The sequence below is a fragment of the Neovison vison genome, chromosome 7 (genome assembly GCF_020171115.1).
Source record: "Neovison vison isolate M4711 chromosome 7, ASM_NN_V1, whole genome shotgun sequence".
Classification (NCBI taxonomy): domain Eukaryota; kingdom Metazoa; phylum Chordata; class Mammalia; order Carnivora; family Mustelidae; genus Neogale; species Neogale vison.
Window position 1 is genome coordinate 54,213,003 of NC_058097.1, and position 25,036 is coordinate 54,238,038.

The 25,036-nt window shown below is 55.8% G+C and overlaps 4 protein-coding genes across 6 annotated transcripts; all 4 read right to left on the reverse strand.

Annotated features, from left to right (window-relative positions):
* Positions 1–4,566: 4,566 nt before the first annotated feature.
* APOC2 (apolipoprotein C2) lies at positions 4,567–6,439 on the reverse strand. Of its 2 annotated transcripts, none has more exons than XM_044260551.1 (4): positions 6,211–6,439; positions 5,354–5,421; positions 5,022–5,181; positions 4,567–4,796 (listed from the first exon to the last, which is right to left on the reverse strand). In XM_044260551.1, the coding sequence occupies exons 2-4, from the start codon at positions 5,406–5,408 to the stop codon at positions 4,706–4,708; spliced, it is 306 nt and encodes a 101-aa protein (XP_044116486.1). In that variant the 5' UTR covers positions 5,409–5,421; positions 6,211–6,439; the 3' UTR covers positions 4,567–4,705. The 2 variants fall into 2 exon arrangements, with proteins under 2 accessions (XP_044116486.1, XP_044116485.1); XM_044260550.1 differs by having other exon boundaries at positions 5,354–5,438.
* A 392-nt stretch (positions 6,440–6,831) lies between these two features.
* Positions 6,832–8,715, reverse strand: APOC4 (apolipoprotein C4). Its single transcript, XM_044260552.1, has 3 exons — positions 8,640–8,715; positions 7,465–7,594; positions 6,832–6,991 (listed from the first exon to the last, which is right to left on the reverse strand). Exons 1-3 carry the CDS (start codon positions 8,713–8,715, stop codon positions 6,832–6,834), a joined length of 366 nt encoding a protein of 121 aa, XP_044116487.1.
* A 6,534-nt stretch (positions 8,716–15,249) lies between these two features.
* APOC1 (apolipoprotein C1) lies at positions 15,250–17,731 on the reverse strand. The gene is made up of 4 exons (XM_044260553.1): positions 17,664–17,731; positions 17,302–17,379; positions 16,660–16,807; positions 15,250–15,445 (listed from the first exon to the last, which is right to left on the reverse strand). The coding sequence occupies exons 2-4, from the start codon at positions 17,357–17,359 to the stop codon at positions 15,385–15,387; spliced, it is 267 nt and encodes an 88-aa protein (XP_044116488.1). The 5' UTR covers positions 17,360–17,379; positions 17,664–17,731; the 3' UTR covers positions 15,250–15,384.
* Positions 17,732–20,490: 2,759 nt separating this feature from the next.
* APOE (apolipoprotein E) lies at positions 20,491–23,316 on the reverse strand. 2 transcript variants are annotated; one of them, XM_044257147.1, is made up of 4 exons: positions 23,223–23,316; positions 22,460–22,510; positions 21,617–21,821; positions 20,491–21,302 (listed from the first exon to the last, which is right to left on the reverse strand). In XM_044257147.1, exons 2-4 carry the CDS (start codon positions 22,500–22,502, stop codon positions 20,615–20,617), a joined length of 936 nt encoding a protein of 311 aa, XP_044113082.1. In that variant the 5' UTR covers positions 22,503–22,510; positions 23,223–23,316; the 3' UTR covers positions 20,491–20,614. The 2 variants fall into 2 exon arrangements, with proteins under 2 accessions (XP_044113082.1, XP_044113081.1); XM_044257146.1 differs by having other exon boundaries at positions 23,179–23,262.
* Positions 23,317–25,036: the final 1,720 nt, after the last annotated feature.

Below are 25,036 nucleotides of genomic sequence, written 5' to 3' on the forward strand. Positions count from 1 at the left end.
TCGCGCGAGATTTCACACTTGCCGGAGCCGCCAGCTACCGTATCCGGCAGGAGCGCGTAAGCCACGCCTCTCGAGAGAGCCGCTTCCGGCTAAGAAAGAACCAACTCGGCCACCGTACTCCGCCTCCTCTCCGCCTACGTTCGTTTTCACCTAGCAGACGTTCTCCCTGCTTTGAACTTCCGAACTTTCTCGGCGGGTGTAGGAGATTCTCAGAGGCTCCATTCCCTTTGCTTTCTCGGGTAAATTCTCGTCTTCCATTTATGTGAGCGTTGTAGGCCATCCTGCCCGCCTCGCCGATTCTCCGAGGCCTTTCCGTGTTTCTTGAGCTTTCCCGGCCACCGTAACGCCTCAAAACGGTCTGGTCGAAGCGCGCCCCTCCTGTGTTGACTGAACCTCTGCGGCCACCGTACCCACCCTCAGGGGGCGGGCCTTTGGCCAATGTCGTAGCATTTAGACACCTCTTCCCAAAGCAATCCTTTCTTTCAAGTACCCTTAGGTTGGAGTTTTCCCGTGCATTCAGAATTAGTATTTCAGGGTTCTCCCCGCCGCCAGCCCTTCCCCGAGCTTTCGGGTCACCTAGTTTAGCCCGCATGCGCGTTCCGGGGCAAATTCCGCAACTCGGACTCGGCTTCAAGGGTTCTGTGAACTTCATACTTTTTCTTAGCTATGTATCTTCATACTGTTCCAAGCCGGGACACGTGTTGCAAGACCCCTGGCCTGGGGAGGGTGGTATGGAGATCAGGAATGTATGAATTGAGTGGAGGTGGGACCTAGGTTTAAACTCTGGTTGTGCTACTGGCCTTCTGAGTGATCCCGGACCAGGGACATACCTCTTTGGACCTCAGTTTCCACCTCTTTTTGTTAAACGCATTTCACTCCCGCTTGTGCTCCGCCGGGGTTTTGGAAAGACCCAGTGAGATCCCGAATGTAAACAGCACCCACCCACCCAGCCCCACCTCACTCTTAGCAGGTGATCAGTATCTTGCGCTGTTATTACTGACCTTAACAGATTACCTGAAAGGGAGAGGAGGTTTCGCACTAGGATTGTGCAATTATTTATTTCTCATTTTATTAACTAGCCCCTCCACTTTCCTCTTGGTCCCAGCTAGGCAGTAATATCACCTTCTCCAGGAAACCCTCCCTGGCCCCCGGGCTGTGCGAGCACCGCCTCCCGGTCTTCCAGTTCCCTGCCCACTTTCTGTCATCACTGTCAGGGACGGGTGTGGCATGTCTTGCCCTGGGTGGGGGAAGCCAAGGACTGTCCCGCTCACTGCTCGGCCTCCAGCACTGCCCCAGGGGATGATTCCTAAGTGAAGGGATGAAACTTTGCAGAAGGTCGATGACCTATCTACCTCATGTTGAGGACCAACACAAGGGCAAGAAGTTACCTTAGAGAATGTCTTTCCCAGTCCACTTCACTGGCAGATTATAAAAGCGGCAAGAACCAGTCTGTGAAATTGTATGCCCAGTTGGTTAAGCGTCTGCCCTCAGCTCAGATCATGATCCCAGGATCCTGGGACAGAGGCCCTGTTTTGGCGGCGCGCCCCTCTGCCCCTCCCCCACCTTGTGCTGTCTCGCGCACGCTCTCTCAAATAAATAAATAGAAATTTAGAAAAAATTGTAGGCCCAGTTTTTGTTTTTTTTTTTTAAGATTTTATTTACGGGGCGTCTGGGTGGCTCAGTGGGTTAGAGACTCTGCCTTCGGCTGGGGTCATGATCCCTGGGTCCTGGGATCAAGCCCTGCATCGGGCTTTCTGCTCACTGCGGATCCTGCTTCTCTTCCCCTCTCTACGTGTGATCTCTGTCTGTCAAATAAATAAATAAAATCTTTTAAAAAAAAGATTTATTTATTTAACAGAAAGAGAGATCACAAGCAGGCAGAGAAGCAGGCAGAGAGAAAGGGGGAAGCATGATCCCTGCTGAACAGAGAGCCCAATGTGGGGCTCTATCCCAGGACCCTGAGATCATGACCTGAGCTGAAGGCAGAGTCTTAACCCACTGAGCCACCCAGGCGCCCCATAGGCCCAGTTTTTAAGTCTAGGGAAGAAATGAACGTATTGATGATTCAAGTCCACCAGACAAAAGCAAGACTTAGTTTGTGGGCCTCTTTTTTCAAAGTACAAAATTACAGGCGCCTGGGTGGCTCAGTGGGTTGTTGGGTCTCTGCCTTTGGCTCAGGTCTGACATCAGGCTCTTGGGATTGTGCCCCACCTCAGGCTCTCTGCTCAGCAGGGAGTCTGCTTCCTGGTCTCTCTCTGCCTGCCTCTCTGCCTACTTGTGATCACTCTCTCTCTCTGTCAAATAAATGAATAAAATCTTAAAAAAAAAAGGTACAAAATTACATGCACAAGCTTAAATAGAGGATCACAGAAAGCTAAGGCAAGTGAGGGGATTTAAAACAATCTCCAAGGGAGTCTGGGTGGCTTGTTGGTTGGGCATCTGCCTTCAATTCAGGTCATGATCCCGGGATCCTGGGATTGAGCCCCAGGTCGGGCTCCCATCTGCTTCTCCCTCTGCCTGCTGCTCCCCCTGCTTGTGCTGTCTCTCTCTCTCTCTCTGACAAATAAATAAAATCTTAAAATTAAAAAAAAAGAAACATAATCTCCACCTTCACTGTAACCCCATCTCTGCTTTCAACTCTAGATACAAAATGCTCAGGTCTGCCCTCTTCTCTCATAAACTGCGGAATCCCAATCTGTTGGAGCATCAAGGTCTCTCAGCTAGACTGTGACCTTAGGACCGGTGCAAAGCCCTCGCTCCTGTCTGTTGAGTGACCAAATAAATTCTTCCATTTCTGCTAAGTAGCTCACAGCCACTCTGTCTTCCACTAGGGGACGCCCAACACCAACCAGAGGCTGCGATGGCAGGTTCTAAGGGAAGAAAGGACTGGAGCCCGACACTTTGGGGTCCTGAGGAAAAAGGCTTGGGGGTCCAGACTCCTGAGTCTGAGGGAGAAGAAGTCTGGGGTCCCAGACTCCTGAGTTCTGGGGGAAGAGGCATCTGAGGGCCTGGCCTCTGGGGTCCTAGGGTGAGTGGGACTGGGGTGGAGGCCTGAGAAAGGAAGGAGGAATCTGGGAAGGGCACCAGGATTGGTTGGAAGCAGAACTGGCCTGGGCAGTGGTTTGGTTTGGCTTGAGTCCGTGGGAAACAAGTGGACAGAGCAGGGATTGTTCCTCTAGGGTACCCCCCTCCCCGTCACCCCCTGGGTTTGGCAGCCTCAGCTCTTCCCAGGCCCTGGGGAACTTGGGGGCATTTCCCACAGCCCCTCCTCAAGGCCCCTGTTTTCTACTAGACTCCTAGCTGCCCATCCTCAAGAACTGGGAAACTGCTCTGAGAGTGCTGAGAGGCCAGGGGGAGGTCAATGCCAAGCAGATTAGGAAAAACACAGACCCTGGATCCTCAGAGGCCAACAGCCCCACCCCTGGACTTGGGGGTCCCAGGACCACCGTCTACTCCCTCAGATCCCAGAAGTCCAGGCCCTCAGCCCTCTATCCGCCCAGCACTGATCTCTCCAACTGTACTGCCTCTTCTCTTCCTTGCACACCCTGTGCTTTTTGCCTGCAATTCCCTACTGCCCAGATACCATTTCCCAACCACTAACCAACCAAGCCAGTCCCCTGCTCCCCTCCTCCCACCACCCAGCAACAACAGCCCCAGCCACACTCCACTGCATCCCCTGGGACCAGCCCAGCCAGGTTTTCTTGGGGGCCCTCCCTTATCCGAGGGGACAGCACCCAGGCCTTGATATCTTCACTTCTTTTCTTCATCACACAAATTGCTGTCTGAAGTCATCTTCTTCCTTGGTTGTCTGGCTCATCCCTCTGCCTCCCCGCCCCTTCCCACCCCACAGCCGCTCTGGCGATCGGGCTCTGTTGGTGGCCTCAAGACGGAACAGAGCTCCTTCCTGATCCTGAATGAGAGCTCAGATGTCACTACTGTTGCTAACAAGGGGAGAGAGCAGCTAACAAGGCACAGCACACAGCCGTAATCACTAAACCTACATGGAATTGGGCCCAGACCCAATCAATAGCTTTTTAAAGGGCCACAGAAAGCAGGACTGTCTTTCCCCCCCTGCCCCCGGCAGTGTCTCCTGGCCCTAGCAGGAGCTCAATAAACCTTGGACATGTCAGACAAGTGTATAGGAATTGTCACAGAGCATTGCTTTTGACTGATCCTCTTGGGTCCCAGACCACCTGGGCTCTGATTTCCCATGCTCAGTAGTGACCTCTGGGCACCAGTCTCCCCTATGACACAGGATCATGGGACACCTCACTAGGATGCACATTTAAAGGACCTGTCCAGGACCTGGATATTGCCGGAGGCTACTGGAAGTTAGTGTTCTGGTTTGTCATTTCACAGAGGAGAAGGCCGGACCTTGGGGGAAGGGCAGTCTCTAATTTTGCTGTTATGATTATTCCTTGTTATTATTTACCTCGTTATTCCCACTGACCAAGTTAGGCCTCCATACGTCTAATGGGTACTCAATAACCATTGGATGGACAGAATCAGTCCCTCCATCTTGGTCTTAGAAAAGCAACCACATGGAATAAAATAAATGGCTTTGTATATTAATTTATTTGCAAGAAGACAGACTAGTGTTGGGAACAGGATGCTGGCAGCTGCTGAGAAGTGGGGGGCGGGTCAGAGGAGCCAAGGGGTTGTGGGGTCTGGGCTCTCCCTTCCCCCCTGGCCGGGGCCCCAGCTGCTACTGGTCTCCTTTCAGCATAGAAAGTAACTGGTCACTGAAAATCCCTGCGTAAGTGCTCACAGCTGCTGTGCTTTTGGTGTATAGGTCCCTGGGGAGAAAGAACAGATGCTCAGAGCGGGGAGGAGGCTGGGAGTACCTGGAGTTTAGGGGAGAAACAGACTGGGGGGCCCAGAATTATGTGTCCTGTGGGAAAAGGTGGCTGGAACCCAAACTCTTGGATCCCTAGGGAGGACGGGGCTGGGATCTCAGAATCCGGGGTTCGGGCAGGGCTGGGGGCCAGGACTCCTGGTTCCCAGTGGGGGCGGGTTGATACCTGATTTTCTCATCCATGGTGGTCAGGTATGTTTTCTCATACAGCTCCTGGGCGGCCGATCTGGCTGTCCCCCAGTAGCTATACAGTGATTCTTGTAACTGAGTGAGCAGGGCAGGGCTGGCGGCTTCATCTTGCTGGGGCACGTGGGCCCCCCTGACCTCTGCAGTGGGGGAGCACGTTAGGAGAGCTGAGGAGCCTGCTGCAGGGGGCAACGAGGCAGGGAAGGAGGGGGACAGGGGAAGGGCCAGGCAAGGACCGGACTGGGAAGACGCTTAGAGCTCATCTCATCCCCCTCACAGACCCCTCGTCTGTCCCCTGCCAAACACACTCACCACATCCCAAGACCAGGAGGACAAGAACCAGAACCAGGAGGTATCGAGTACCCATAGCTTCAGAAGACCTGGAACGCTGAGAAGACTGTGGAGCAGGGTCGTCGGTGACCCTTAGGTCCACCCCCAGCCCCACGCGGAGTCCAGCTGCCAGTGCCTGTGCTTGGGGCTCATTGTCTAACATTTTATGATTCTCCTGATTTTCACACCTTCGTTCTAACATCGCTTCATTCCCTCGAGAAGCCTCTCTTGAGCCCTAACCGTGTGTGCCAAGCAAGGCCCTGGGCCCCTACTGTGAACTCAGGCGACAGCCCTGCCCTTCCGCAGCCCACAGGAGAGAGAAATACAATCAATGGTATTAAATGAGGAAAATGTACAGCATGTCTTCAACAGGGGGACACGCTGTGGGGGAGGGGATAAGTACTCCGGACGGGGGAGGCCGTGTCGCATGCGTGGCCTGGGAAAGGCTTAGCAGAGGGTGACATCCCGCTGAGACCCAGTGGGCACGGGGATGCACCTCATACACTCAGGGGGCCCTTTTCTGATGCCCCAGGCCCTGTTCTGCATGCCTTGTGCCTTCCTTCGGTCTCCACTCCCCACCGCCCTGCCCTGTGGTGACAGAAGTGCTCAGCTCAGCGATGACAGTGCCCAGAGGCCTGACTGTCTCTCCTGCAATTTGGAGATGAGGCTGAGATCCAACCCCGAGGGCCATGGGCACAGGGGAAATGGTCTAAGATTCTAAATCCCACCCTTCCAACAGAGGAATCTAATGTCGGGACTCTGTGGGGTTTCTGACTTCATATTATCTCTGCCCCCTCCCTGCTGACCCTTTCCCATTTCCATCCTGGTCCCTCTCTTACCCAGCTCCCGCAGGCTGTCCTCACCGGCTTCCACGAGGGCAGAGAAAGGCTTTATAGCTCTTGCGGTCCACCTCCCTGTCCACAGCCACCACCCTCACTTTGTCCCTAGGCCAAAGTCCGAGCCAACAGGGCCGCTGAGGGGGCGGTGCGGGGCAGGGAGGGCAGTGACTGTCCCAGGGTCAAGCCACACGGGGCCCCCCACTCTGAAAACTCACTCCTGAGAGAGACAGGCTGGGTGGGGGGCTGTGAAGAGTTAGGGGTTCTGGGCACCCACCAGGAAAGGGGGCTGGGGTTTCCCTCACGTAGGAAGCAAAGGCAGAGCTTGGAATGACAGGTGGCTGTGGGGACTTGCTGACCGCATCCACACTCCAGCCTTCCCCCTCCAACCCCAAACTCGGCTGTCTGAGGTCTCCTTCCCCCCACAAGCCCGCAGGGGTGGGTTTCAGGGCTGGGAGAAGGGAGTGATCCGCCTGACTCCTTCCCTGAGGGGAAGGAGTCCCTCCCTGCCAGGTGTCACGTCCTCTACTCTTGAACTGCTGGGGGCGGCCACAGTAGGAAGGGACTGGGACAGGGACACAAGAGAAGTATTTCTTTATTGTGGCGGCGGCAGAAACTTTAATTCTAGTCCCGGTCCCCACAGAGAAGCCGGGGGCACAGGCTGTAGGCCCGGTTCAGAAGGCTGTCTTTGGAGCTGCGGAGCCAGGCCTGGGAGCGGAAGCTCAGGTCCTTCAGGTGGTCGTCGTAGTAGGTCTTCACAAAGCCCTGGAAGGCCTCCGGTCCCCTGCAGGAGAGGGGACATAACAGCTGAGACCCCAGCCACCCCCAAGACTTCCGCTGTCCCATTCAGCCCTCCTTCAGACCTAGGAGTGCCTGCTCTCGACTCTTACTCTCCGCTCTTTTCAGACCCAGAGGTCACAGACTTACTCCACTCAGAACCCCAGAGTTCTGGCCCTGCCCCTCCTCCCTCTGACCCAGGTTCTCCTTCTAACCTAGGGGTCCAGACTCTCAGCCGCTCCTCCCTCAGACCCAGAGGTCCAAGCCTCCGGCCTCTCCTCGCTCAGACCTAAGAGTCCAGACCCCCAGCCTCTCCTCACTCAGACCCAGGAGTCCAGGGCCCTGGGCCCCTCCTCCCTCAGACCCAGGGGTCCAGGCCCCCAGCGTCTCCTCCGTCTGATGCAGGAGTCCTGCCCCCAGCCCCTCCTCCCTCAGACCCGAGAGTCCACCCACCCCCCAAGCACAGGGGCACACACTCACCAGAACCACTGCCACTTCTCTCTGGTCCTGGTCACCAGCACCTTCACCTTGTCAGGCAGCAGGCTCCAAGAACCACTCACTAGCCCTGGTTGGGGGCTTGGGGATTCTGTGGGCACCGCTTGCTGGTGGGCTAGGCGGGACCAGAGGGCCACATGGGTGGGCTGGGACCTGAGAATCCTTCCTCCTGCTTTCCCCTCTGTGCTCACCATCACTGTCTCCCCTGGTGGCCCGAGGGCAGCCCCTTGACACCCGTCACTGCTGCCTTTCACCCTCTGTGCCTGTGGCCCCTTTAGTCACCCCTCTGTCTGCCCGTGGTGACCCCCTCAGTTTTGTAACCCCCCCCTTGGCCCCACCCCTCTTCTGATGCCTCCTTTACTACCTGAGCTTGCTGTCCCCCCTCGGGTCTCCCACGACCCCCACACTGTCCGAACCACCTCTGCAGACAGCAGAGGGAGAACACAGGAAGACGTCCACCCCCAAGGATGGAGGCTGGTAGGGCTGTGCTGTTTGTTCCTCCCCAGGGGGCCAGGGGTCCTGCCTTGGATCGCACTTGACCTCCTCAGACACACCTGCCTGTCCAGTACACTTGCGCCTGCTGGGCAAAGCGTCACCTACAGATCCCAGCCTTCACGCAGACACACACGATCATGCACGTACAGAGGCACCCATAGGACCTGCGAGGTTCTTTAGCCAATGACCAAACCTCTTCTGTACTCAGTTTTTCCTTCTGCAGAATGGGATAATGAGAGGCCCTACCTCAGGGATCCTGGGAGAACTCAGAGTTAACCACACATGAGGCAATTGGGAGGACGCCTTGCACACTGGAGTGTTAAAATTTTACATGTACGTGCAGAATGCAGACAGGTTCGCATACCAACACATAGACACCCTCATGTCATCTACACACTCATAACTTCTGCATGAAAACGTGTGCACGCACACCTACATAGGTATGTTCGCCGGCACGCGCATTTACCGTGACGTTCTATTCTTGTGCAAATACCCACACCAAGGCACATCCCGTAAAGCGGTCATTTGCACCAGCCCCACGTGCACACCTCTCACACGGCCACCAGAAACGCACACCCATCTGCACACGATGAAACACACAAGCTCCCTACGGCGCGTCTGCCAGCCTGCACACCCCGCACACCCCTACATCCACACCTCCTCACCCACAACACAGGCCAGGACCAGAACACAGAAGCAGAAGGAGGGCAGGGCCTGGGGCCTGAGTCCAGGAGGCAACATTTCTGGGGGTTCTTGTTCCTCTGTTCCTCCTCCGTGCTCAGCTCTCCTGGCCAGGGGAGGGGGAGGCTGTGCTGCAGGGCAGAGAGCAGAGCCCTCCCCTGGCTGCCTCCCCACGCCCCTTGGCAGGGACTTCAGAGACAGGGCCCAGGTGACAGTGACAAGCAGAGGCCTTACCCACCCCTGCTGGCCTCCCTCCTTCCTACCCTCCTAGGACTCTGGCCTGACAGGGGAAGACGGAAGGCTCTCCGGCCTTCTACAGTGACTGGTGTTCAAATCCTCGGTCCACCTCACCTGCTGGCCCCTATCTCTGGCCTCAGTTCCCTCCTCTGAAAAAGGGGCCTATAATCCTACTTGAGGCAGGATTTTGACTGAATGAAGTGATAGAAGGAAACGTCTTTTTTTTTTTTTAAAGATTTTATTTATTTATTTGACAGAAAGAGATCACAAGTAGGCAGAGAGGCACAGGCAGAGAGAGAGAGGAGGAAGCAGGCTCCCTGCCGAGCAGAGAGCCCGATGCAGGACTCGATCCCAGGACCCTGAGATCATGACCTGAGCCGAAGGCAGCAGCTTAACCCACTGAGCCACCCAGGCGCCCAGAAGGAAACGTCTTAATGAGAACCCTCGTCATGGTGGGGCTCACAGATCATGGCTGTTTACGATGATTTTCTTTTCTTTTCTTTTTTTTTTAAGATTTTATTTATTTATTTGTCAGATAGAGAGCATAAGCAGGCAAAGTGGTAGGCAGAGGCAGAGAGAGAAGCAGGCTTCCCACTGAGCAAGAAGCCCTATGTGGGACTCTATCCTGTATTTTTATGCGATGAATAGGACAACTGCAACTTGGCCACAGCCTGAACAACTTATCTGATAGTCCCCCCCAACCTTTTGTATTAATTATTTGTTAGAGAGAGAGAGAGAGAGCGTGCACGGGAGAGCGCCATCATGGGCAGGGGGAGGGGCAGAGGCAGAGGGAGAAGCGGAATCCCCACTGAGCATGGAGCCCCACTGGCCGCTCCATCCCATGACCTCTGGGATCATGACCTGAGATGAAGGCAGACACTTAATGACTGAGCCACCTGGGCACCCCTGTGTCTAATTTATAAGTTAAACTTTATCATAGGTGTGTACAGACAGGAAAAAAAACAGTAGATCCAGGGTTTGGCACTCTCTGTGGTTTTGGGCATCCCCTGAGGGTCTTGGAATGCCTCCCCTCCCCCCAGATAAGGGGCAGCTTCCAACAGAACGCTGCTCCCCCAGGGGCCCCAGCCCGGGCTCCAGCACGCAGTAGGTGTGCAACAAAGTGCCCCGCAGCTCCCCACCAACAATAATGAGCAAAATGAAACCTCTGGGGTGGGGGTGGGGGAATGAAATGTCTGTGAGCTTCTGTTTGGAATGATGAGAAAGTTCCAGAAATGGACAGTGACGATGGTGGCACAACCTTGGCAACATCCCTAATGGCACTGAAGCATACCCCTAGAACAGTAACAGAGGAAGGAGGGAGGCCAGCAGGGGTGGGTAAGGCCTCTGTTTGTCATTGTCACTTGGGTCCCTGTCTCTGAAGTCCCTGCCAAGGGGCCTGGGGAGGCAGCCAGGGGAGGGCTCTGCTCTCTGCCCCGTGGCACAGCCTCCCCCTCCCCTGGCCAGGAGAGCTGAGCACAGAAGAGGAACAGAGGAACAAGAGCCCCCAGAAATGTTGCCTCCCGGACTTAGGTCCCAGTACATTTTATATTCTGTATTTGACTGTAGAGAAAAGAAAAAGAAAAGCCCACCATGCGTTGTGCATAAGCGCAAGGCACATGGGGTTCAGAGCCTGCCTCCACATCCCCCCTGCTGTGTGATCTGGTGCAAGTCACTTAACCTCTCTGGGCCTGTTTTCTCTGTCCATGTCTGGGAGTCATGGACCAGCTGCCCTGGAGAGTAGAGGAGACTATTTATGTAAATTGTTGTGGGCCGCGACAGATACCCTGCAGAGGTGCTCAGTCAAGGTCAGAGGCTATTTATTAAACTTGAGTTTTTGTTTTTGTTTTTGTTTTTTTTTAAGATTTTATTTATTTGATGGACGCATGGGTGGCTCAGTGGGTTGAAGCCTCTGCCTTCAGCTCAGGTCATGATCCTGGGGTCCTGGGATCGAGCCCAGCATCGGGCTCTCTGCTCAGCGGGGAGCCTGCTTCCCTTCCTCTCTCTCTGCCTGACTCTCTGCCTACTTACGATCTCTGTCTGTCAAATAAATAAATAAAATCTTAAAAAAAAAAGATTTTATTTATTTGAGAGAGAACAAGGGTGAGAGGGAAAGGGAGCACAAGCTGGTGGGGAGGGAGAGGGAGAAGCAGGTTCCCCACTGAGCAGGGAGACTGATGCAGGGCTCTCTCCTAGGACCCTGGGATCATGACCTGAGCCGAAGTCAGACACTCAACTGGCTGTGGTCCCCGGGTGCCCCAAGCTTGTGTTTTCTGAGCACATATTCTGCACTAGGCACCACAGCTGGTAGTGGTTTGGTGCCTTAACTCAATGAATGGCCCAGGCGTCTTCATCATTCCCATTTTACAGATGAGAACACAGAGGCTTGGGGGTGTGGGGGTGAGGCCACTGACTAATGGCTCCTCAGCCAGCAAGTGGTGAATTTGAACCCGGCTCCCTCACCGCTAGCCAAGTTAGGACAACCCCTGCGGCCCCTCCTCACCTGGGTCCTAGAGGTCAAGAGGGAGGTTGGAGCGGGGCTGGCAGCAGGATGGGCCTGGGGGAGGTCACTGACCCCTGCCCCCGGCTCCAAGGTCAGTGTGGGCTGTTTGCTGTTTGCAATGTTTGTCCATCCTGGGGACAGGAACAGGCTGAAGTTTGTTCAGGGTGGACCTCAGAGTCAGTTGAATAACAACTGGGAGTGGGTGATGGGAGCAGAGAGAAAGGTCACAGGAGGGGAGTAGGGGTGGGAGGGGTGGACTCTGAGACCCCAGTGCATGTGTCTGGGGGCAGAGAGCATCTCCGAGCCTGCAGCTCTGTGTCAGAGACCACCAGAGACCAAAATCACTTTCCCCCAGTCCAGACCCCCTCCCCTCACTCCTGAATCCTGGAACACACCTCCCTTCCAGTTCTCCTGGGCCCCCACCTCCCTTCTCTGCATCCCTGGGTTATGGCAGGAATGTCTGGGGCCCAAGAGAGGTTGAAATGTCCCCTCCTTTATCTCTTCTTTCTGCTTTCTGTCTTGAGAGTTCTGTTTTCCTTCATTGTTAAGACACAGAGATATTGGGGCGCCCGGGTGGCTCAGTAGGTTAAGCCCGTCTGACTCTTGATCTCAGTGTTGTGAGTTAAGCCCGCCCAGCTTGGAGCCCTACTTAAAACAAAACAAAAAACCAGAGATATTCCCATACCATAAAATTCACCCTTTTAAAGTGTACAATTCAATGTGTGTGTGGTTTTTATTTTTATTTTTTTTTTAGCATATTGCAAAGTTGTGCAACCATCACCACCATCTAATTCCAGAACATTTCCATCACCCTGAAAAGAAACCCCCATACTCGTTAGTTAGCCTATCAGGGTCACTTCCTTTGCTTTCTTCCCCCTGGCTCAGCAGGGCCACCACTGATCCCCTTCTTGTATCTATGGATTTCCTCTTCTAGATGTCAGTTGATTGGAATCGTACCCTCCATGGCCTCTTGTGGCTGGCTTCTTCGCTGAGCAGGAAGCCCAAAGCGGGACTCAATCTCAGGACCGTGAGATCATGACCTGAACTGAAGGCAGAGGCTTAACCTTCTGAGCCACCCAGGCGCCCCTCTTTTTGACAACTTCTGAATCGTCTTTTGGGTTTTGGGTGCTGCATCCCCTCCTCCAGAGAGTCCTCCCTGACCAGGTAGGCTGAGCCAGGTGCCCACAGGGAGTCTCCCATCCCTGCCCCGCCTGCTGCGTGGAGTGTGCACCATAGGTGGGGCTGTCTCAATGTGCCATGGGCATGTTTCTACATGCACATCTGGGGCTCTCCTGCCGTTTTTGTTCTTAGTGTGTTCAAGGCTATTTGCTCTGTAAGGCCCTGAATGTATGTTTGTAACCGAACAGAACAAACACATTGGCTCTAAATATAAAGTATAAAAAGAAAATCTTAAAATGAATGAGGGGCGCCTGGGTGGCTCTGTGGGTTAAAGCCTCTGCCTTTGGCTCAGGTCATGATCTCAGGGTCCTGGGACTGAGCCCTGCTTCGGGCTTTCTGCTCAGTGGGGATACTGCTTTCCTCTCTTTTGCTCTGCCTGCCGCTCTGCCTACTTGTGATCTCTCTCTCTGTCAAATAAATAAAATCTTTAAAAACAATGAGAATGAATGAGTTCACCAGTGGGTAATGAATGGGAATCACGCATCTAGGTGTAAGCTGGTCCATGGAAATGTTCGTTCACATTCCAGAAGTATTGCCTGAGTTCTTACTGCATGCCCAGCACTGTTCTGGACACTCGGCGACCCTGCAGGAGACAAGACAGCCTCCATGAACTTGACATCGCAGCAGTGGGAGACATAGGCAGGAAACGAGTAAGCAAATAGACATATATTAGAGAGTAGCACCTACTGGAAAGAAAGGCAGATACGGAAATGGGAGAGTGATGGGAAAGCCGTGTGGGGAGTGCAATAGAGACCCCGAGGAAGTGAGAAGGCAGCCAGGCAGCTATCTGGACATCTGGTGGAAGAGCATTGCAGGCAGGGGGATAGCAAATACAAAGGCCCTGGGGTCAGCTCCTGCCCAATGTGTCAGAGGAGCCTGAGGAGTTGGACGTGAGGGAGGGGGAGAGGACACAGGGGTGATGGGGCCGGGTAGTATGAGCTGGTAGACTCTAATACCATCTTCAGGTTTTCCTCTGAGGCTGGAGAGAGGGGTCTGAGCAGAGGAAGGGGCGTGATGTGACTTGTGTTTTAACAGGATCCCTTTGTCTGCCAAGTGGGAGGGGAGTATAAGGAGCTTGGGGACTGATTTGGAGGGGACAGGGCACTGAGTACAGAGACCTACGTTTATTTATTTCCCACCTTTGTTCCCCACCCTCACGCCTCGGGCATCCCTGCGATGGACTCAGAGCTGTCCTCAGACTGGAAGAGCTCACAGCCACAAGCTTGTTCCCCAGGCACGTGTTCTCAGTTTATACCGATGACACCACCCTATGTGCCTTCTCCTGTTTCTTTTTCTTTCTTTTTAAAATATTTTATTTATTTATTTGACAGAGAGAGAGGGCACAAGCAGGGGGAGTGGTAGGCAGAGGGAAAGGGAGAAGCAGGCTCCCTGCTGAGCAGGGAGCCCAATGCAGGGCTCGATCCCAGGACCCTGGGATCATGACTTGAGCCCAAAGCAGATGCTTAACGGACTGAGCCACCCGGGCGCCTATAGGGACATTTTAATATGCTGGGGATGATGCTGGTGAGGCCCAGGGCCAGCTGTGTGTGTGTGTGTGTGTGTGAGAGAGAGAGAGAGAGAGAGAGAGATTACAGCTGACATGTCTGACTGGTGACTCAGGAACAAGGAAAGTGGAGTAAGGATGTGGCTGCTGGAACTGTTCCCCTCTACCCCCAGCCTACACTCAAATCCCAGCTCTACACATTTTTGGCTGTGTGACATCACATAAGTGACTTGAGATTTCTGTGCCTCAGTTTCTTTGTCAAATAGGGCTAGTGACAGCCCCTACCTCAGAGGAGTTTTGTGAAAATGTAATGTTTAGGGGCACCTGGGTGTCTCAGCTGGTTGACTGTCTGTCTTTGGCTCTGGCGGTGATCTCTGGGTCCTGGATCAAGCCCCACCTTGGGGGCTCTATTCAACGGGGAGTCTGCTTCTCCCTCTCCTTCTACCTCTGTGCTCCTTCTCTCTCTTAAATAAATAAATATTTTTAAAACAATGTAATGTTTAGGTGTTTTTTTCCAATTGAGAATAATTATTCCACCGAGTAGTACGGAGATCCTGCAGTGCGCCCAGTCCCTTGCAGGACTGTGCCTGGGGACAGTGGTGATGAACACCCCAGCCCTGCCCTCCTGGGGCTCACAGTCAAGTGGGAAAGCTGCCCCATCCCTAGGCAGTGATGACCCAGCCTGGGGGCTAAGGAGGTCTTCCTGGAGGAGGGGACGTCAAAGCTTCGTTGGAGGGTGGGGACTGTGTAGATAGACCTCTTTCAGAGCTTTAGCCCAGGTCCTACCCTTGCTCCTTCCACATCCCTCTTTATTATCCATTTTAAGAATAATAAACACCTGCTGCGTGCACGATAATGACCCCCCCCCCAGGTCCCACACCTTGGGCAACCTGGCCAGGGAAGAATATAGCATAGCAGTAAACTCTGGCTGGGGGTCCAATCCAGCTCTCCCCTTCCTGACAAGTGACTTCACCTCTCAGGGCCTCAGTGCCCTCACAGAATTAACAGGGCCCCGCTCCCAAATTTCTCGTGAGGATTTTTTTTGAGACCATGAAGTTCAAAGTCCTCGGTGCAGGTCAAGTAGACAATCCTAATATACTTGCCTCCTTGCCTCTCTCTCCAATCCACCGTGTCCCACCCTGAGTCCCTCCTCACAGCAAAGAAGCACTCAGAATTCTCCACAGGATTTTTATTGGAGGGTGGGGGTGGGTTTGGGCAACACGAAGTCCTCAGCAGGAGGCGGGATACAGGAAATTTCGGAGTCCCCTCCAGGGCACAGAGCCCAGAGTGGGGGCAACTCTCCTGGGGTTCAGGAGAAGGCAGTTTTAAGCCGCTCCTTCAATTTGCTGTAAGTCTCAGAAAACCAGTTCCTGCAGGGAGAGACAGACAAGGAGTCACAGTGTTTCGTCTTCCCTCAAGGGCCCAGATCTTGCCTCCTTACCCCATCTTTCCCCCCACCCCCTCCCGCCAGAAGGAGCATGGTTCCCATATCTGTGGGATTGGAAGGAGACCTGGGCTGGGTTTCCCAGACCGACCAGAGCCCTTTGAAGTCAGAAGGCTCCACTGTGGCCCAGTTTGAAGGCTTGCTATCTCTTTACTAAGCCTGCTCTGGCCTAGCTGTCCCCTGATTATTCAAGGGCCCTCTGTTGCCTCCTTGTCTTTGCCTAGGCTGTCCCTCTGGCCTGGATTATGTGCATATCTTCCTGGCTCAGGGAGAGAACATTCTTCCCATGTTTCTAGGCCTGGCTGGATTTTCCTAATCACTCAGATCTCTTATTTTTTATTTTTTTTTGTAAGTAAGACAACCAGGCCTCATGGGGGCTTGAACTCACCACCCCAAGATCAAAACCTGAGCTGAGATCAAGAGTCTGAAGCTTAACTGACTGAGCCATCCAGGCGCCCCGAAGCAGTAATACTTTAAAAGGAGATATGAAAGGGGGTGCCTGGCTGGCTTAGTCAGTGGAGCAAGCGACTCTTGATCTTAGGGTTGTGAGCTCAAGCCCCACACGGTTGTTTACACCCCCGTTTGTTGTCTTCTCCGTGCTCAGCCCTCTCTGGGCTCATCTCCTGGACACTCACTGGTTTACAATCTGTTCCCTGTGGGCTGGTACTTCGTCTCATTCATCACTATTATTCCCCACACTGGAACAGCCATGGACACTTAGCAGACGCCCAATAGGTATTTGTTCATGAATGAATGATTCTCTAAGTGGAGAAATGGAGTTGGCTGAACTAGCCTCCTGAGCATTTACCATGAGCTAGGCATTACGCAAATCCCCTAGTTTGCTTCTTCTCAGAATCACCCATTTCACAGGTGAAGAAAAAGGCTCATCCACATCCACCCTGAGATAACACAAAGAGTGGTGAATCTTTGCGGGCCTGTGGACCCGGGTCAGATGGACTTCCAAGCTCAGCCGGTCTTCCACCACCACGCAGGATGGGAGTCAGGAGTCCATCCCCCACATCTGAGCACCCTTGGATACAGCTGTGACCACAGGGAAGCTGTCTGCCCCTCCAGGCCTCAGTTTCCCCAATCTGTTAGTGATCTACCCCAGCCCTCCCAAGCCCTGGGAAGGTTCCTAACCGGGTCTTCGCAGGAATGTCGCTCTGCTTGATGGTCTCAATGGCTGCCCGGGCCTTGTCCTCCAGGGTGTTACCAAACTCCTTCAGCTTATCCGGGATGCGCTCGAAAGTGCTGGAAATTTCGGGGGCCGCCTGGGTGGGGGCTGGGCCTGCCCAGAAGACGGGCAGGGGTACAAAAATTTCAGTATCGGGAGCCCTTGCGATGACATTTCAGGGGTGGGAAAGGGGATCCTTGAAAGTGATTCTTGGAAGTCACTGTGTTAGACTCGGAGGCGGGGAGAGGGTCCTGACGCGACCAGATGGAGCTCAGGCTGCGAGGAATTAGCTTACTCTCAGCACTGCCTTCCCCCTCCCCTTTCCAGGCTGTAAAAGCAAGACAGCCAATCCTGGAGGTACCAGTCCATAAATCATCGGTTGCTAGGGCTTGCCACGGCAGATTAGCCACAGGCGAGACCGCCCCTTAAGAGAGCCCTCACCCACCTGGCGCCGTTAGGGGTGGAGTGATCGGTGAGAGTGAGAGGAAAACCAGGGCCCAGAAGAGGCCCCAGAGCTCTCGAGGGTCCTTCAAGCTCGGCCTGCAAGCTCGGGGCCAGCCTCAGGCTTCCAAAGCTCAAACTCTCATATTCTTCTATCTCACTTTTACCTTCCAAAACCATCGCCAGAACCACCACCAAAACCGGGAGCGCCAGGAAGAGCCTCATGGTTGGGTCGGAGGGGCACTCTGGAAGCAGAAGCAGGTGGGGGGGCGGGGAGTGATTAGTGACCCCCGCCTCCTCCCTCCCCGGAGTTCCTTCCATCCCCTTTCTAGTGCTCTAGGAGGGGCAACCCTCCGGGGTATCAACAGGAAGAGCCTCATGGTTGGGCCGGAGGGGCACTCTGGAAGCAGAAGCAGGTGGGGGGGCGGGGAGTGATTAGTGACCCCCCGCCTTCTCCCTCCCCGGAGTTCCTTCCACCCCCTTTCTAGTGCTCTTGGAGGGGCAACCCTCCGGGGTATCGAGCACCGACCTGATCAGTCGCAGGCGAGCACGGGTGGGAGGTGCTGGCCCGGCTCAGGCCTTTATCGGACTGGGGAGGGGGCGGGGCAGGTTAATCCCTCCCCTTAAGCCTCTGGCAGATGGCCTAACCCCTGTGCCCACCCACGTTTTCCTCTTCCGCGCGCCGGACTGGGCTGGCGAGGGTTGATGGGTCAGGTGGGCGTAGGCACAGCCCTTGGGCCTAAAGCCTCTTGCTGGTCACACCTGCACCTCCAAATCTGCCCGTTGGTGGATCTCAGCCTGCCGGTAGTCCCTTCCCCACAGGAAGTCTCTCCTCATGGCCATCTTCCCTCGAGGGTCTCTCCTGCAGAACACCCTTCTCCAGGCCAGGGTCGGAGCGGGTGTCTCTCAGGCACTCAGTAACTCTGTAACTCAGTTCACTGGAACTCCTCTTCCACCGCCCCCCCTTCTTAGCAAGCCACTTCAGCAGGAACAACTTCCTCCAGGACTCAAGGGCCACCTACTCTGCCCCCCACATTCCTAGCCCCTTGCCGCCTCCAGTCTCACTTTCAGATCAGTCCTCAAGCCCCCACCCCGCCCCCTCCCTGCGTCAGAGAGGTAAAGCTCTGGGGTCTTCATTCCACAGCCTGACCCCCCCTGCCCCCCCACAGTGTATGCGCCTCCATCCATCCCCCCAGGCCCCTCTTTGCTCTCTGCTCTCCCACTCTGCGAGCTTCTGGGCCCCCTGGTAAACATTCCATCTGCCCTTACCCCTTCTGGCCCCTCCTGGCACCAGCCCTCCCCACCTTGGTCTCCTCCCACCACATCCGTCCCTCAGGGCTGGAGTCCAAATGCTTCCCCCCTTCTTCTGGCTGCCTTTGACCGCCAGTGATCCCTGGCAGCTGTGGGGAGGGCGGCCCTGGCCTCAGACTTGAGGTTGGCTGGCCTTGTGCCCCCACAACCACGTGTCAGCCCTGGGGGTTGGGGGGATGGTTGTGAAAGAGACGCACAGACATGACCCTGGCAGGATTGCGACAACCTTTTGGCCAGCTCAGTGCATCTAGTCCCTGTCAGCCCCCCAGCTGCCTTCCCAGACATCTGCTTCCCCTGCGAGCCTAGCATTCCCCAGACATCCACCCAAAGGTCTGCTCCCCTTCCTTCCCCACCCCACTAGAATAGAATAACAACTTTGCTTTTCCAGTCTCCTCCTCATTCTAGCTATGGGGGTTTCCATTTACAGATGGGGAAACTGAGGCATAGCCAAGCCCATTCAATGGCTTAGCCAGGGCCTGAGGCCTGGGGCAGGGTGGTGGTGGTAGTGGTGGTATTCTCTGTTCCTCCACTTTCTGGACTCCAGGCTGTCTCTCTAAACCTCTGTGGGGCGTCAGCCTCTGCCCTACAGCACCCTGCCAGCCTCTGTTCTCCCAAAACTCCTCCGGACTTTGTGCCATTATCTCTAGACCTGTCTTCATGAGAATTCAAGATTCAGCTCTTCAAGGGAGAGACATGTCTGAGGCCAGCCCCCATCATTGCCATCTGTGGTTCAGAGGACTTGGTCCCAAACTCCAGGGCACATAGTGAATCAGGAGCACACTTGGCTGGGACTAGGTCCCCTGCCTCTGAGCCTACTGACCCTTCTCCTCCTCACCCAGGCTGTGAGTCATCTGGGGCATGGGGACGAGAGCCTCCACAAGGGCACTCAGGGAAGCTGGAAAAGCTGGGATTGCAGAGTAGGCAAGAGACACACGGTTGAGCACACAGGCTGGGCCTGGGAGGTACAAGTTCAAGCCCCAGCCTGTCCCCTGGGCTGGGAACCCTGCTCCCCTCCTCTGAGAATTGAGGGGGTGGGAGAGAATGCCAGCGGGAATCTCTGGGGCCCAGTCCTTACTGCTGCAGAGTGTCAACCAACGGACTCCTAACAGGGGACCCTACCTGGGGGGTGGGGCGGTGCAGCCCCTCATGGGGGGTGGGGGTGATGGGCAGCCACCTTTTCTCCAGCCAGGATCTAGCACCCAGTAGGCTTGTTGGATAGACATCAGCCACCCAGCTGGAAGGCAGAGGGAAGGAGGATGAGGGGGCAAGGGGCAGGGAAACACACTTCTGAAGGCGACACCTGTAAACCCAGACGGAAGGTGAAAGCCAGAGAGGACCCAAGTAGACAGAGGGTGGAGAGGACAAACCCAGATAGGGGGAGAAGGGAAAGAAGAAACAGGCAAACCTAGGGGCTGTGAAAAACTGAAGGAGAGTGGGCGCCTGGGTGGCTCAGTGGGTTAAGCCTCTGCCTTGGGCTCAGGTCATGATCTCAGGGTCCTGGGATCGAGTCCCGCATCGAGCTCTCTGCTCAGCAGGGAACCTGCTTCCCTCTCTCTCTCTGCCTGCCTGTCTACTTGTGATCTCTCTCTGTCAAATAAATAAATAAATAAACTGAAGGAGAAAGAGTTCAAAGAGGTCAGGGGTGGGGGGTGGGGGAAACAGGAAGCCAGAAAAATGAAGCCTTAGCCAGAGCAGACCCGGCAGCCAGGAGAGGGAAGGAGGCAGAATCAGGTTAAGACGGGAGCCACAATAGGGGCTTAAAACTGACAGCAGTGGCTTTGGGGTCCCAGCTCCACCGAGGAGGTATTCCGAAGCTGAGCAAGCCCACCCCCAATCCCCGTCCGTAGTCAGGAGTGACCACCGTATCTACCCTAGGGATGGATCTGGTCTCGAACCACGTCTCAGAGTAAAAAGGGAGACTCTGAAAGTGACAAGGGAGCCAACGGACAGCAGAGGGGACAGGACAGAACTGCGCGTCCAGCGTGCGGCGCAAAGAGAAACCGAGGCGCCAAGTCGGGAGAAATCACACACGGACGTCCAGCAGGTGCGGTGGGGCTTGGTCAATCTTTATTAAGCGAGGGCCCTCCACAAGGACAGTCGGGGCGGGGCCAGGGGAGCAGGGGGTGCGGGCAGGGGCGGAGCATACCGCGCGGCGCGGGCGGGGCCCACTCATTGTGTCTCCACCGGCGCTGCGGTGGTGGGGCTGGTGCCTAGGGCCGCCTGCACCTTCTCCACCAGCCCCGCCCACTGGCGCTGCATGTCTTCCACCAGGGGCTCGAACCAGCTCTTGAGGCGGGCTTGGAAGGCCTCGGCCTGCTGGCGCATCTGGTTGGCCTGCTCCTCCATCTTGGCCCGCACCTCCTCCATCTGCTCGCGCACCTCCTCCAGCCGCCCGCGCAGCTGCTGGCCCAGGGCGTCGGCACGCTCTCTCAGCGGCTGCGTGGCCAGGGCCCCCAGGTTGGCGTGCCGCGTGCGGGCCTGCTCCAGCAGCGGCCAGAGGCGCTCGCGGACGGTGCTCACGCTGCGCTCGGCGCCCTCGCGCACCCCGGCGCGGTACACGGCCAGGCGCTTCTGCAGGTCCTCGGCGTCCCGCAGCATCCTCTTGCGCAGCTTGCGCAAGTGGGAGGCGAAGCGCGCCCGCAGCTCCTCGGTGCTCTGGCCCAGCATGGCCTGCACCTCGCCGCGGTACTGCGTCAGGCGGTTGCGCACGTCCTCCATGTCCGAGTGCAGCCGGGCCTGCGCCGCCTGCAGCTCCTTAGCCACGCGGGCCTGTGTCTCCGAGGCCATGGGGCCCAGCTGCTCCTCCAGCTCCGCCCTGTAGGCTTTCACCTCTTTCATGGTTTCCTCCATCAGCACCCTGGGGGCCGAGAGGGCAGGAGCGAGTGTGTACGGAGGGTGGGAGAGAGAAGCAGGAAAACCCAGGAGGGGTGAGGGAGGGGAGGCAAGATGGGAACAGGGCCAGGGCAGAAGCAGAGATGAAAGATGAGGGTGTGACAATGGGTGGCCAGAGACAGGGAGGGTCCATCAAGCCAGGAGCTCAAAATGTAAAAGAGGAAGCAAGACATGAGCAGAGATGCCAAAGAGTTGGTGGCAGGGACACAAAGAAACCCAGAACGGGGACAGCCAGGGGTCCAGAAGGCACTGGCCTCTGGGAGTGGCAGGGGCACTCACGTCAGTTCCTGGGTGACCTGGTTGCTGAGGACGTCCTCCTGCACCTGGTCAGACAGGGTCTGCACCCAGCGTAGGTAATCCCAGAAGCGGGCCAGTGCTAGCTCCCAGGGCTGACCAGCCTGCCACCCGGCCTCAGGCTCCAGCTCCCGCTCCACCTTCGGCTCCCCCTCCAGTGGGGACTCTGGCTCCACATCGGCCCAGCATCCTGCACAGAATCAAGTTCACTGCCATCACCCCCACCAGGCACAGAGTAGCTGGTACAGAGCAGGTGCTCCATAAATGCTCCCAGGCTTCTTCAGAGCACTGGCAGGCAAGGAGCAGGTGGGAGGGGTATAAAGATTTATTTATTTATTTATTTGACAGAGAGAGAGATCACAAGCAGGCAGAGAGGCAGGCAGAGAGAGAGAGGAGGAAGCAGGCTCCCTGCTGAGCAGAGAGCCCGATGCGGGCCTTGATCCCAGGACCCTGAGATCATGACCTGAGCCGAAGGCAGCGGCTTAACCCACTGAGCCACCCAGGCGCCCTGGGGAGGGGTATATATTGAGGGTCTGTGCTGCTGCATGCAGGACCCATGCTGTGAAGAGAACTAGTCACAGCGGACACCAATCTGGAGCTCTGTGTCTGCCCGAGAACAGTGCATTAGAACTGTTTTTAAGGGTGGGGAAACTGAGGCCCAGAGAGAGTAAAAGAAGCCGCTCAGAGCCAGTGGACGTGAGGCCTCGCACCTGGGCCTCCCTTCGACGACGACATAGCAGCAGGAGGAGGGACCCAGGGATGAAATGGGGGTACAGGTGTGCATGGGAGGGGCAAGGGCAGGGACCGGAGCAAGCCCCGCCCACATACCTGCCAGGAGCGTGACCACCAGCGCGGCCCACAGAACCTTCATCTTCCAGCCTGCGATGGGTCAGGTTGAGTGAGACACGTCAATCTGCAGCAAGCGGGGACCCCTCCCACCCGGAGCCCCATCCTCCCAATCACGCCCGTCGCCCCAGGATCTACATCAGCCTAATCCAATCACAAACATTTACCAAACCGTCCCTCCATTGTTTATTTAACTCCCTCATTGTCTTATCTCCCCATCCTCAGGTCGGCCTCCACCGCCCAAATTCCAACCGCCTCTTGGAGGGTTCAAATTCCACTTACCTGCCCCGTGTTCCCTGTGAGTCCCAACAGTGGCTTATAAATTCTGGCCTCACATTTCTCATTCTCCCTTCACATCCTAAGCCCCAGCTTCACATCCAAATGTCACCTTCCACCTACCGGCTAACTTAATTCTCATTGAAAAGTCCTCCCGAAAAGATGAGTGCTCTAGTTATCTGGCTGCCACCCCTGCCCCCGCATCTCCCACTAATGGAGATCTGAGGGGGCATCCAGGAAGTGTTCAATAAATGACACTGACCATTCGTGGACTCTTGATAAGTTTTACCAGGTTCTGCTCCTCCCATCCAACCTTCCAGCCAAGACCCTGTGCCCCACTCCTTGCCTAGGTCCGACCCCGGCTTTCCTCCTCATTCCCCATGACCCTGGGATAGGACCGTCCCCCGCCCCAGCTCGTCCCTCACACTAGCTCTGAGCAGATCTCTGTGCTCTCAACTCCGTTTCTCACCGGCTCCGGGGAACCTCCTCCTTCGCCTCTGCTTGGGCTGAGTAGGACTCAGGGATTCCAGACTCGTCCAATTATACTGTTCCCCCTGCCCCGCCCACTCCTCTTGGGCCGCATCAAGCTGGGCCAGCCCCCAGTCACGAGGTGGGCTGTACCCCCCACCCCTTCACGCAGCAGGCAGGGGGAAGGAGGTGGGGGTTGGAGGCCGTGTGATGAACCCCCAACGGCTCCCCGAAGGGAGGTGACATTTTACCCAGTAACTCAGGCACCTTCCTCCGTTCTGGGGGGCTAGGAACACCAGGGAAAGGAAGCGCCCATTCCCCTCCTTCTTCTTTTCCTGTGGATGGATAAATAAAATTTGGAATGGGGACTGGGGGCCCAAATCCTGGGTCAGAGGAAAAGAGAAGCCTGAGGGGCTTGGATTCCTGGGTTCTGAGGGGCGATGGCTAGAAGTCCAGACTCTTGGGACTTAGGGAGAAGGGCTCCAGAGGTCCAAACGGACAGGATGGGAGGGGTGGGGACTGTGTAAACCTGGGTTTTGGTCCTTGCTCTCTCTCTTTTTCTAGATTTTTATTTATTTGACAGCCAGAGGGAATAGAAACAAGGGGAGTGGGAGAGGCAAAAGCAGGCTTCCTGCCAAGCAGGGAGCCCAATGAGGGGCTCGAGAATTCTGGGATCATGACCCGAAATGAAGGCAGACGCTTGACAACTGACCCACCCAGGTGTCCCTCCTCCATCCCTCTTTGGCTGTGACCTTAGGCATAGGCGAGCAGCTCTCTGAGCTCCCCTGCCCGTTTGCAGAATGAAGATCCCAGCCCTTCTCCCTAACCAACGTTGTAGATCCCAGCTTTGTGGACTGCGGACTCTGGAACAAAACAGTCTGGCCCTAAATCGGGGCTCTGCCAACTGCATGACCTTGGGCGAATGATCAAGGCTATCTGACCACCCTACTTCTTGGTCCACAAGACCTAGGAAAACGGTCACACTTACACCACCATCCGGTGATGCAAGCTGTGTGCGTACAAAATCCCGAGAGCTGTTCCTGGCACGACCTGCTCTGATCGGCCCCAGGAGCACTGTCACCTACCCAGCCACTGGGTCATCTTCCCAGGCAGGCTGGTGAGTCCCAGCTGTCCCACTGGGAAGCCTAGCTTCAGCTGAGGCAGGGGGGGGGGGGGCGCACACAGGAGAGGAGGGCCAGGCCTCATTACTGCTCTGCTGTGTCCCACGGGGTGGCTTCTCTGGGTCATCTCTGTTCAAGGGCCTCCCTCCCCAAACCCAAACCCCATGCATGTGTGCGCATGCCAGGCAGGGTTTCTGTTCCTGTCTGAAGTCAGGGGTGGGAGAGTTTACTGGAACGAACGCTGGGTGGACAAAATCCACACCTCTACCTCCCCCCCACCTATGTGAGCCAATAAGTCTGTAGCCAGCCCAGGGTCGGACTCCAGGACCTCTCCTGAGGCCCAGAAGTCCAGAAGCCCTTTGCCCCCTCAGGCAGTGTTAACAGGCTCTGAGGTCTTTCCAGGTGCTGTGATCCTTGTGAGGCTTCTGAGGGCTCTGGCCTTCTGTCACAAAGAGGTCCTAATACATCATCCTCTGCCTCTTTTGGAATCCAAAAAGCCCACGGGAGTCCCAGCTTGCACCCGGATTCCTGCGACAGACACATCACCCCTGTTCCTGTAGTTGGCGGGGGAGTCTTCTGACAGCCTCTCTGGCCTGGCCAAGCTGGGGTGTGACCACAAGACCCAGCCCTGCTGGTGAGGGCGGGCCTGTGATGTCCCAGCCGAAGTCACCCAAGTCACAGGGAGGATGTATGA